Source organism: Vombatus ursinus, unplaced genomic scaffold, assembly GCF_900497805.2.
Source record: "Vombatus ursinus unplaced genomic scaffold, bare-nosed wombat genome assembly UNPS02000749.1, whole genome shotgun sequence".
Lineage (NCBI taxonomy): Eukaryota > Metazoa > Chordata > Mammalia > Diprotodontia > Vombatidae > Vombatus > Vombatus ursinus.
The window spans coordinates 19,670,933-19,683,215 of NW_020940527.1; the positions used below are offsets into that span (position 1 = coordinate 19,670,933).

General features: G+C 41.1%; 1 protein-coding gene across 1 annotated transcript in view; it reads right to left on the reverse strand.

Annotated features, from left to right (window-relative positions):
• Positions 1–86: 86 nt before the first annotated feature.
• The window catches only part of GDF10 (growth differentiation factor 10), a 19,784-nt gene continuing 7,587 nt past the window's right edge, over positions 87–12,283 (reverse strand). Inside the window, exons 2-3 of the mRNA XM_027859934.1 lie at positions 6,955–7,898; positions 87–320 (exon numbers count right to left, since the gene is read on the reverse strand). Coding sequence (XP_027715735.1) covers positions 129–320; positions 6,955–7,898 — 1,136 coding nt within the window. The 3' untranslated portion in view covers positions 87–128. The remainder of the gene's footprint in view (positions 321–6,954; positions 7,899–12,283) is intronic.

The window sequence follows — 12,283 nt, forward strand, 5'->3', positions numbered from 1 at the left end:
TCTTTTCTTTTCTTTTCTTTTCTTTTCTTTTCTTTTCTTTTCTTTTCCTTTCTTTTCCTTTCTTTTCTTTTCTTTTCTTTTCTTTTCTTTTCTTTTCTTCTTTTTAAACAGAAGTCCATCCCAGAGATTTATCGGCAGGCACAAGTCTCCACTGACATATTGGGATATACCTTTAGTACCACGTTTCTATTCTCATCCAAGAACAGTACACTGAGGGAGTTCATTTTATCAGGAACACAGCAGGGCTCTGGAATGCCTGGAATGATCCCCACTGCTTTTACAATGCTCTGGATTGTGGCATGGTTTGATGGTCGCACAATCTAGAAAGAGGCAAAAGAAAGAGTGTTATTCATTTTCACCTACAACCATGGCCAGATTGGCTTAAGACTGACAGAAGAAATGAGTGACAGGTAATACAGGGTATCCCAAAAGTCTTAGTGTTTTCAAACTTTAAAAATGTCAGAAGCATAAAGGCTGCAAAGTTAGTCAAACATTTAAAAGGTTAATTATTTAAAAATTTAAAATAGTAATATGTTTCTTATTAAAATTCCTCATAACCACCATCTTGTGCTATACATAGCACAAGATATATACATTCAGTGGTCAAACTTTATAAAATCTTTTGGCTTCTGCTCAGTGGTTTGAAAGGACTGCATTTATAATCCTAATCTTAAAATCATCCAGAGGAGAAGGTTTTGATGCATACATGGCAGTTTTGCTATAATCCCATGAGAAAAGGTCTAATAGAGATAGATCTGGTGATCAAGGTGATCAAGCCAGAGGATCACCTCTAGCTGTCTGAGAAAGTATCATTCAACCTATTGCACACACAATGTATAATGACAGGGTGCCTTCACTTGTTCAATTTAAAATATTCTTAGTCACAATTCACAAAACTAAGTGCATCACATAAATCTAAGTAATTAAACTTTCAAATGATGTTTTTGTAAGTTCATGGCATTTATACTTCTGAAGTTAGTAAAGCTTATATAAATTGCATTTTATAAAACTGCATTAAGTTATATATATTTATATTAGGTACGTGTGCATATATGTATAAATGCACACATGTATATTTACACATATACATACACACATATATGTGTGCATGTGTATATATATACATATATATATGTAACATATAAAACCACATTAAGACTTTGGGAACACCCTAGATAATTGGAGGAATAGAGGTAGAAAGTTGGTGAATTTCAATAATGCCATGGAAAATGACATGGAAGTGAAATCAATGCAGCCACCAGTCATGACTTCAGAGGAAAGAACATGAAACACGCCTCCTTCACCTCAGCAGAAATGGGGCACACCACAAAAGTGAAATGCATTGATCTATTTTGCATCACCATACTTTATTGAGACAAGAGAAAACTATTGGGGGGGGGTCAGAGAGTCAATGGAAAGTGACAATGACATAAAACAAAAAAAATCAATAAAATGTTAATTTTAAAGAAAGCAATCAATCAATAAACATTTACTAAGCTCTTATTATGGGCTAGGTTCTGTGTTAAGACAGCTAAGTAGTGTAGTGGATAGAGTGCTGGGCCTGAAGTCAGGACGACCTGAGTTCAAATTTGACCTCAGACACTTAATAGCTGTGTGACCCTTGCTCACGTCACTTAACCTCAGCTTACCTCAGTTTCCTCATCTGTAAAAAATGGGGATGATAATACCACCTACCTCACAGGATTATTGTGGGGACCAAATGAAATAATATTTATAAAGTGCTTAGTGCAGTACCTGGCACATATCAAGTGCTTTATAAATGCTCATTCCCTCTTAAAAAACAACAACAACAACAAAGTGATTATATTGGCATTTAGCCTAGTATTGGACACATAATTACCACTCCAGACCGGTTGATGGATTCATTGAGGGTGTGTTTTAAGATGGGACAGCTAGTTGGAGCTCCAGTGCACAGAGCCCTGGACCTGGGCTCAGGAAGACCTGAGTTCGAATTTGACTTCAGCAACTTACTAGCTATGTGACCCTGGGCAAGTCATTTAACCTCATATTGCCTTAGTTTACTCATCTATCATATGGAGATAATAATAGCATCTCTCCCCCCACCCCATTCTCCTAGGATTGTTGTAAGGATTAAATGAGATATAACTGTAAAGTGCTTGGTAAGTGCTATATAATTACTAGTTATTATTATCACTGAGAAGTAAGAAAAAATCAACTTCACATTATACTAGATTCATTGGTTATAAGTGGTTTTCAGTATTGATTACTTTTTGTGCTTTAGATGAAAATTTAAATGAGGCTAATGTCTATGAAATAACATTTTCTTTCTATAACTGAAAAAAAAAGATCTCAGAAATATTTATGAGCTGTAAAATCAATGAAGCCACACACTTTTCATGTCAACTGACTTACTGTCCTCCCAGGCTAAGGAGTCAGTCTGCAAACCTTGAGAACAGTCAAACATTAAAACCTCTATGCCTGACACTCCATAATTTACCCCTGGTTTTGCTCACATGCCCGTGGTTTTGACCCCACTGTGGCTTGGTCTCTACAGCCAAAGCCAAGGGTAAGATTTGTGGCTTTTTCTTAGAGAAGGGAATGTTTAGCTCGGGCAGGGAGGAAGAACTATTTTCCTGAGAAAGGACAGGAGGCGATCAGGGCTCTAAAATGCCTCCTCTCTTGAGGGTGAGTTGGGTTGTCTTTGCCACTGAGGAGCCATGAGAACTCCCAGAACAGAATTACACTCATCTGAGCCTATTGAGAGAAGTTATTTTTTGATACAGAAACATTATCTTCACCTTCTAGCTCTAACCATCCTATCATCAGGGAGAGTTTATTGGGGGATTTAGCTATTTCATCAATTCCTATCTCTATCCCTCCCCTCCCAATGCTGCTCCCGTGCTTCTTCCCCCTTCACTGCAACCACAAAGTAGATTTAGGTAGAATAAACTATCCTCTAGCTTTTAAAGGCTATACAGACTGAAAAAAAACTAATAAAAAGTAAGGGCGAGGAGTGAGAAGGAGGTACCAAGTTAATGGATGGTCCCAGGAGATTGCAACAACTAAAACACACCCAAAGAAGAAACCTAACCCTGATCCGGCATCTTGTGATTATCAGGCAAGAGAGTGAGCAGACCACCATAAATCAACTCTCCTAACTAGGAAAACCAAAACAAAAAAGCGCTCAAAGTTTGGTTTCTATGTGGCCAACTTAGCTTTATATCATTGAATGGCCCCAAATTCTACCTCTAACTTTATGTAGCCATTTTGAGAATGAATGTGTGCTACTAGTCACAAAGGTGAGTGGACAAGAGTGTGGCTCTGTGGGCTCATCCTTTGTTTCTGCTTGGGGGGAGAGGGGCCAGGACAATAAATAGAACTGGAAAATAAAGGGGCTTTAAAGATCACCTAATATAACTTTTCATTTTACAGATGAGGAGAATGAGGCCCAGCTAGGGGTGGTAATTTGCCGCAAATCACGCAGCGAATTGGTAAAATAAGGACTAGAATCCAGGTCATAGGACTCCTGGACCACTGTTCCTTCTGGACACCATGTTCTTTTCTTTGATGCATATATCCTACTGTAGTATCAAGTCCCAGTAGAATCTTCTCTGTGTACCAAAGACAGCATAGATTATATACAGTATGCTGCACATAGTAGGTGCTTAATAAATATTTGTTGAACATGCTTAATGGGCATAATAATTGCACCCACTATACTGGGTTGTTGTGAGAACCAAAGGAAATAAGCCATGCAAAGTATTTTGCAAACTTTAAAGCATTATATAAATGCTAACTATTATTGATGTGCCCAAGAGGAAGTTGGGAAAGCTCATTTGGAATTTTGTATGCTCCCACTAGTATGCAGGCTGGGATGCCCCTACAAACACATGGCAAAGTGTTCCCACTTAATGCTTATGGGGGCCTGGAAATGTGATTTCCTCTCACCAGGAATTGTGACTTGGTAAGAGAACTGTAATGTTGAAACTGTTCTGATGGGTTAGAACTTATCCTCCAGCAGGCCCAAAGTACTGCTCCTGGGAGTTGATGGAAAGAGCAGCAAATGCCACTTGCCAAGACACATTCAGAGTCCTACCTTTGAACAAAATCACTTGGAACACGGCCTTCTCCCATTCCTACACCCCAGCTCAAACCAAAGCTATTCCTTCTCCTCCAAGTGACCTCAGCCCCTCCAAATTCTCCCAGATTATCTTTCTTACCCTGGTTTCCCTCTCATCCTTACCAAATTTTGATGCTTTATTCTTCCATAGACTTATGCTTGGAAGGAGCCCTAGAGATCATCTGATCTAACCCACTCATTTTACAGATGAGGAAACTGAGGCCCAGGGAGGCAAAGTGATTTTTCTGACATCATACTCAAGATTCTAATTCTTGAATTCTTTCCACTGCCGATGACTATTTTTAAAGACACACTTGCCCCTATTTCATTTTTCCCTTTTCCTCTCATCCAACTTTCCACCAGTCCTACCCTGCTAATCCTCAACCCTCTGTAAATATTTTGTGAATCCTGAGATTACTAACCATCCCCTTATAGCTTTCTGACTCAAAATTGATATAGCTTTTACAGAAAACATGTATCTAGGGATACTCAGAACTATGAAAATGGCGGAAGAGCAAAATCATCCATCGGTGCATATTTAACCCTCATTGATATGACACAAGACCAGGAAGGAGAGAGTTTTTTCCAAGGACCTGAATGAGATTCATAATTTGACCAATGAGACCTCCAGAGAGGTTGAGTCACATCCAGGGTCACATGGCAGCACTAATTTATATAGAGAGTCACATTTACATAGAGTTTCCCCCTCACAATCCTAGGATTCATTCTGGGATCACACTTTTTGTATTTTATCCCCAGTGCCTGCCGTAGATAGTGCCTAGAACATAGAAGGAACTTAATAAATGCCTGCTAACGGCTCGCTCTGAGACAAATGCCCCAGAGTCGCTGAGTTCCTCCCTCCTGATAAATTAGGCATTTAGGATCATGGAAATATAAGATTATAAATCTACAGCTGGAAGGGATCTCAGAGACCATCTGATCCAGCCCCTTCATTTTACAGATGAGGAAACTGAGGCCCTGGAGGCAAAGTGATTTGCTCAAAGTCACACAGGTAGTCAGTGGCAGAGCTGGGATTTGAACTCAGTACCTGGGACATCAAGTCCATTATACTGTTTTGCCTCTTATCTAAGTCATAAAAGTTCAGAATTGGAAGGTACCTGAAAGGTCATTCAGTTCTGACATGTTCACTAGTATAGTGCCCTAACGGATAGCTAATATATGCCAGAGGCAGCAAGGCCAGGTAGAAAGAGGACAGGACTTAGGAGACAGAAGCCCTGGGCTGGAATCTCAAACCAGCCATTTAATACTTGTGTTATCTTGGACAAGTCACTTAATGTCTATGGGTCTCAGCTTTCATCTTTAAAATCAGGGGCTTGGACTAGATGACCCCTCTGGTTGCTTGTACCTCTAACATACTTTAATTCTAGTAACCGAAACCTAGCCTAAAGGTAAAGTAGCCTTGAGGGGAGGGCTGGGTACCAGTAAGGACATCAGCATTACTTCTAAGCACAATTCACGGGGGAAGAGAGAAATACATGAATGGTAGAGCTCTGGTCCATGGTTCTGAGGGAAGAAGCCTTAGGCCATTGACTTGGAAGGCTAGTAAATATCTTTTCTTTTCTTTTTTTTTTTTTTGGCTAGGCAATGGGGTTAAGTGACTTGCCCAAAGTCACACAGCTAGTAAGTGTTATATGTCTGAGGCCAGATTTGAACTCAGGTCCTCCTGACTCCAGGGCCCGGTATTCTATTTACTGCAACACCTAGCTGGCCCTGAGACTAGTAAATTTCCAAAGATGACTTCCTCATCAATCAAGGTAATTTCGTGCATGGCTGTAATAAGACAATCATTTTGTTCTGCCAAAAGCCTCAGAAAAACTATGAATTAGAAACAAATTCCAACTTGACATCCAGTAAAGAAGTCAGTTCTTACATGGAGAAGTGGTCTTATGCAATGAATAGGGAGCTAGCTTCTGATTCAGAATGACGTGGGATCATGTTCTGGCTCTCACACATATAAGCTGTATGACCCAGGGCAAGTTACTTAACCAATCAGCGTCCCAGGAACCTCTCTGAGACTATAAATTGCATAGCAGTTGTCAATCAGCATTGGGGATGGGGTGGGATTCTTACTGAAAGCTTTCTATATCAACGGAATCACAAGATCATAGCTGTACCCCATCTTCCATAATATGGGTAATTATACTTTGAAAACAACTCAGCTGCTTAGCCTCATTAAAGAAATAGAATGGCATAGAGAAATTAGCCTATGTGGTGAGTGTAGGTTTGAGCTCTGCTAGTAGCTGAATATGTTACCTTGAGGAAATCCATTAACCTCAGTGTTGCTAAGCTAAAGCATTTCTCATTTCCTTGGCTATGCTAGACTTAAGGCCATGCAGCCCACTCTAATGAGGGAAGACATAGCCATATTCAGTTTTATGTTAAACAAATATGCTTACTAGAAAATTCAAATTCTATACCAGAACCATTAGTATTTCTGAAGCAGCCAAACGTCTCTCTAATGTCATATGTTAATATGGGAAACCTGTTGGAAGGATGTTGAGCTGGACTATATAAGGAACAGCAGTGCCTATGCTAGGGAAGACTATCCCATGGGCAAGAGAGAAAAGCAGAGAAGCAGAGAGAAAAGCAGATGGATACAGAGTGAAAGGTATGGTGATAAAGTGGGAGTTCATTCCTTACTTCATTTAGAACTAGTGTAGGGTCAAGAGAGAGACAAGATTCCATTGTTAGTTTTGAGTTCTATAGTAGGGAAAATGTGTAATTGACTCAACTTATTTTCACAGTTCCTATATCCAGTAATAAATTATGATTACTATCCTACCGAAGCGGAATTCAGATAGCAAAACAACAGCAACATCAGCTCACTCTACCTTGGGCATTGGGAACTCACAAGCCCCAGAACAGTAATAGGCATCAAATGATTTAGGTGATATGATCCATTCATTCCACCCTATGTCAGCAAAGTCAACTTTCAAATATCTCCGTGAGCAAATTCTCGGCTCATTCCATTGTTTTCTTCGGGCCTTTTTCATGGTTTTCTCATCAAAATTCAGCATCTGAGACTTTGTAAGCATTTCATTATGATCTTGTCCCTTTTTCCTTCGGTCTTTCCGGGGTGATTTAGGTTTTAGGGCCTTATAGGCACTCTCCCACAGGTCATGTTTATGATAGTGTTGAGGGTGATGAGTATGGTGGAGGTGATGGGGATGGTGGAGACTGTATTCTACCTCTGGAAGCTCATTGTCATGGATGGAACCAGGAACATAAATGTCCCTCCTCACCCGAGAGTCAGTGGAGGCATTGGGCGAGCGGCTTGGGTCAGTGTCACTGGTTGGGAAGGGGTCATACCTCTGGAGAGTCACTGCCACACTGTTAGGCTCAGAGATTGCCAGATCATTAGCATAGACAAGGATGTAGGGCATGTTGTTTGGTCCTGGGCCATGGAAGACTTGGTCCTTCTCCCCAGAATCGAGCTCAGCCAGGAGGAGAAGCTCCCCATCCTGTTTGGCTTCCTTAATTATGTGAGAAATATCCTTGGCTTGCCAAACACCCCTTTGGTGGGGGAAGATAGTCACATTACCTTTGACCAGCCCAAAAGCTGCATTCTGTGGGACACTGCGGAATATCAGGTGGAAATGAGGGAGGGGCTGTAGGTGCAGCAGGCGGCAGGAGGAGTTCTTGGAACGCTTGCAAATTACTTCTCGGGACCGAGGCCGCCGATCTGAATAGAAGTGGAACGTGGCTGAAAGAACCATTTCTGAATCTTGCATGGATGTCAAATTGAAATGATACAAGGCTTTCTGGTCATTCATTTCTGTGATGAAAGTGATAGAGACAAAACAAAGCTAATTAAGGACAAGAGCATATCCCATACTTTTGAATATAAGCTTTAATATTTGATTATAGTAAAAATATTCATAATTTGATTGTTCATATAGGAAAAGAAAAATTAACTTTTGAGCAGGCTATAAATCCATAATGATATCCATTACTGATTCTGTATCTAACCCAATATTTCTTATTTCTTTTTAGGGAGGAGCGGGTAGACAAAATGGGTGGTATGGACTGGCAGTTCAGTCTTAGGGAGCCGGTAGAGCACTGAGAACGTATATGACTTGCCCAAGGTTGTACAGATAATTTTTTCTAGCAGACATCCCTCTTCTTCAGTAGTACCATGGTAACTCTTCCCCCTTTTCTACCTGGTCCTTCTCCTCCTCCTTTTCTTCCTTCTCCTGCCTCCCTCCTCTGACTCCAACTATTATAACAGCTCCTACTAGCTGTTATTCAAGATTTACAAAGCTCTTCACATATATCAGTTAATGGTTGGTACTATTATATTCAATCTACAGATGAGGAGACTGAAGCACAGAGAGGTTAAATGGTCACAGATTTATTTTATATTTAAGAGATAACACTTAGAGCTAGGTCTTCCTGACTCTAATGGTTGTTTAGCTGTTTTTCAGTCATGTCCAACTCTTCATGACCCCATTTGGGGTTTTCTTGGCAACGATACTAGAGTGGTTTGGCATTTCCTTCTCTATCTCATTTTGCAGATGGGGAAACTGAGGCAAACAGGGTTAAGTGACTTGCCCGGGGTAACATAGCTCATAAGTGTCTGAGGCTAGATTTGAACTCTAAGGCCACCTGTTTATTGACTAAACTGCATAGCCTCATAACCAAACACGATATACCTATACCAGGTATCATTTGCCAAAGAAGGTAACATTCTTATAGCATCTTTATTTTGAATATGCTTTTAATACCATTTATGGAAAAACATTCAATTATGCTTAACAATAGAAACGGTTTGGACATCTGTAGCTCATTTTGCTCAAGGATTTCAAAGCCTTTTTTACAAAAAGTGGGACATCTCAGCTCTCCACGAGGCCTAGAAACAGAATCATCCAAAGTCGAAAGGCCCGCCAGTGGAAGAGTGTATCAGAGAAATGCCCCAAGCAGGCCTCATACAGCAACCCTGATCACTAACCCTGTAGCCTTCCCCAGTGTCCCGGCCATGCAAACATTTCATTAGATCAATTCAATAATTCCTTTCACTCTTTTTCACATGTCATCCCCCCTCCCCCACCTCCTCCCCAGCCCATGTCCTGAAAAATTCAATATCTTTTCAACAGCTGTTTGAAGGCTCTTGGAAACCTTAACAAATAAATCCTCCAAAACCTCATATTCGTTTTCTGGGGAGGCTGGGGGATAAGGTGTGTGTGTGTGTGTGTGTGTGTGTGTGTGTATGTGTATTCTTTTCTCTTTTTTTGTAGGGCTAGTAACATTTACATGAAAACAGGAGCTGTTTTGTTCCCACTTTCATTTTCCCCTGCTGCTTTCTCCCCCACCAAAAGTCATAATTCTATGTCAATTGCTCCATAATCCCCTCCACAGCAACACCTCGAATCCCCCGATTGAACAGCGTGTCTCCAAGTGGGAGAATGAGCGGTAGGAGCAGAAGGGAAGCTCTCTCTCACCACCATGCACAGGCCGTGAAAGTTGGGGGAGACCCAGGAGGGAGGCTGGAGCAGGACAAAGCCGAGTATTATTGGGAAAGAGAATGTTCTCGGGCGCTTTCCAGGAAGTGTATCTGCCTCATTGGCACTCGGGCCATATTTGATCAAGTGGAAGCCGCTTCCCCCTTAACAATCCCTCAAGTGATATTGAGGGGTTTGTTCTAAGGAGGAGGGGGCAAAGGCCCAAGTAGATTTGGAGCATTGTCAACTTCCTGTCTTAAGGCCACTGAAAAAAAGAGACAGATGCACTTACTGTATTCATGCGAATGTAGTGATAGACGGAGATTTACAATGTGACTTTCCTGAATACTATCACCTAGAATGCTCTCCTCCAAAGGAGACAAACTTTCTCACAAACTCGTTGTGAATCTAAATTGGAGAGGGACTTGAACCCAGATCTTCTAGACTTCTAGGTAAATTCTCCGTCCACTAGAGGCTGCCTTTCATGCATTTAAATACAGTTTCTTTAGGCAGGACTGTGTTTACAGCAACTAAGCTGGTTGCCCAGTACAGTATGCCTTCGTAACCAAATCCTTTGAGGACGAGGCTTTTAATAGTGAGCCAGTGGATAGAGAGGTCGGGACTACTCTGCTTTTCTCAGTGCTAAGGGGCTAACTCATGGCTAACATAATGGAAAAGCATTTACTGAGCTCTTAACTGTGTGCCAAATACAATCTTAGGCTCGGGGGATACAAAGAAAGAAAACATGGCATTTCCTCCTTCCAAGGGCCTCACGCTTTAATTAGGGAAGATGAGACACAAAGAAGGTTTATGATTATGTTAAGTCTGGCAGACAAGAAGGTCCTGTAGTTATTGGGCAGGTTAAGTAGCAGCATCGAGGAGGCACAGTGGATAGAGCGCTGGCCCTTGAGTCAGGAGGACCTGAGTTCACATCCGGCCTCAGACACATGATACTCACTAGCTGTGTGAACCTGGGAAAGCCGCTTAACCCCAGTTGCCTCGCTAAAAACAAAACAAAACATGAAAAAAAGTAGCAGCATCAATGGCAAGGCCCTAAGGATCTTGGGGAGTAGTGGCAGGGTAGATAGTTTCCTGTCAAGGGGATAATAGATTCAAGGGTTAGTGATGTTGGGCTCTAGGATACCTTAAACAGAAGTAGAGATATGGACATCCTGCACCTGTTTGGAGCTTGACTCTGGGGGCAATGAATATTAGAGGGGAAATATAGTCTAATAAATATTAAAGATTTAGGATCTTGTGGCCTCTTGGAAGAGGGAAGAGGCCAACAAGGAGATGGGGATGTTATCTCAGGAGCAGATTTCTAAGGGCTGGTCAGGGATAGGCCTAGGATGAAGGAAGGGCCAAACTCCCAATGATCAAGGGGTAGAGGAAGTGGCAACTGGGCCCAAGGAAGAGGACCCCATGACCAGTGATAACTACCGAACTTGGAGTCAGAGGCCCTGGGTTCAAATCCTGGATTTGCCGCTTATACTTGTATGAACCTAGGCAAGTCTCTCCTAGGATTGTGATGTTACTTGTTGGAAAGCGTAAGTAGAAATATTACTAAGAGCTGTAGAGTACTTTGAGAGGATGAGAGAAGAAGCCCTGTGTAATGCCATTATATTGACCATAGATATAATTCCATCAATAAGACATGAGACAATGTGAGGGAATTCTTGATATTATGCAGCAGCATTTGTTCAGACCATTTGGCCACAGGACACTTTTGGCCTTGAAATATATTGGCCAAGCTCATCTGTGCCAATTTGGGGGGGGGTGGGTGGGTCTAGGGGTTTGGAATACTGACAGGATAAAGAAAAGACTGGGGACTCTATGGAAATTATACCTATTTTGATACTAAAGATGTATGTGTACTGTATTTTTTCTATGTACATGAATATGGTGGATATTCTCTGGCTTCAACATACAACAAATGAAGAATTATGAAGACCTGGAATAGAGAAAAGAAAAAAAAGGTCTAATTAAAAAAAAAAGGTGGGTGGGAGTGAGGAGCAGCCAATAGGTAGCCCACATGCTCCACTGTTATCCTTGAAATTTTAAGAGGAAGTGAGTAAGATTCCCAGAATGTTTGATGGGCTCTCTGGGGTGAACTGAGAGGAGGACATGGACAAGAGTCCTGTAGGAAGATGGACAAGTATGGATGGATTGCAGGAGCATCACGGGAGGGAACATCCACCTTGAGGAAATCACAGAACCATTTGGATCTTTGATTAATGCATGGGGGGAATATTGGTAAGTTCAAACTTTTCTCAAAGAGTTCCTGTTGCTGTCACTTAAAACAAAAGAGTTCCACAGATCATACTTTGCAAAATATTGAATATAACAATACATTGTTTATCCAGGGTCATTACAAATGACAAAAAGCCTCTGAATGGGTGTTTGTTTTTCATTCTCTATGTGCGTAGGTGTGTGTGTGTATCCGTGAAACGGATACTTTTGGCAGTCTGATGATCCTTATGGACACCACAGAATAATGTTTTAATATATGAAATAAAATATATAAGATTATAAAATGATTATTTTGAAATATCTATCTGTATTTGGAGAGAGGGACAGAGAGATAAAGAAGAATGAATAAGAGGAGAAGAAGAAGGAGAAGAAGGAGAAGGAGAAGGAGGAGAAGAAGAAGAAGGAGAAGAAGAAGGAGAAGAAGGAGAAGAAGAAGAAGAAGAAGAAGAAGAAGAAGAAGAAGAAGAAGAAG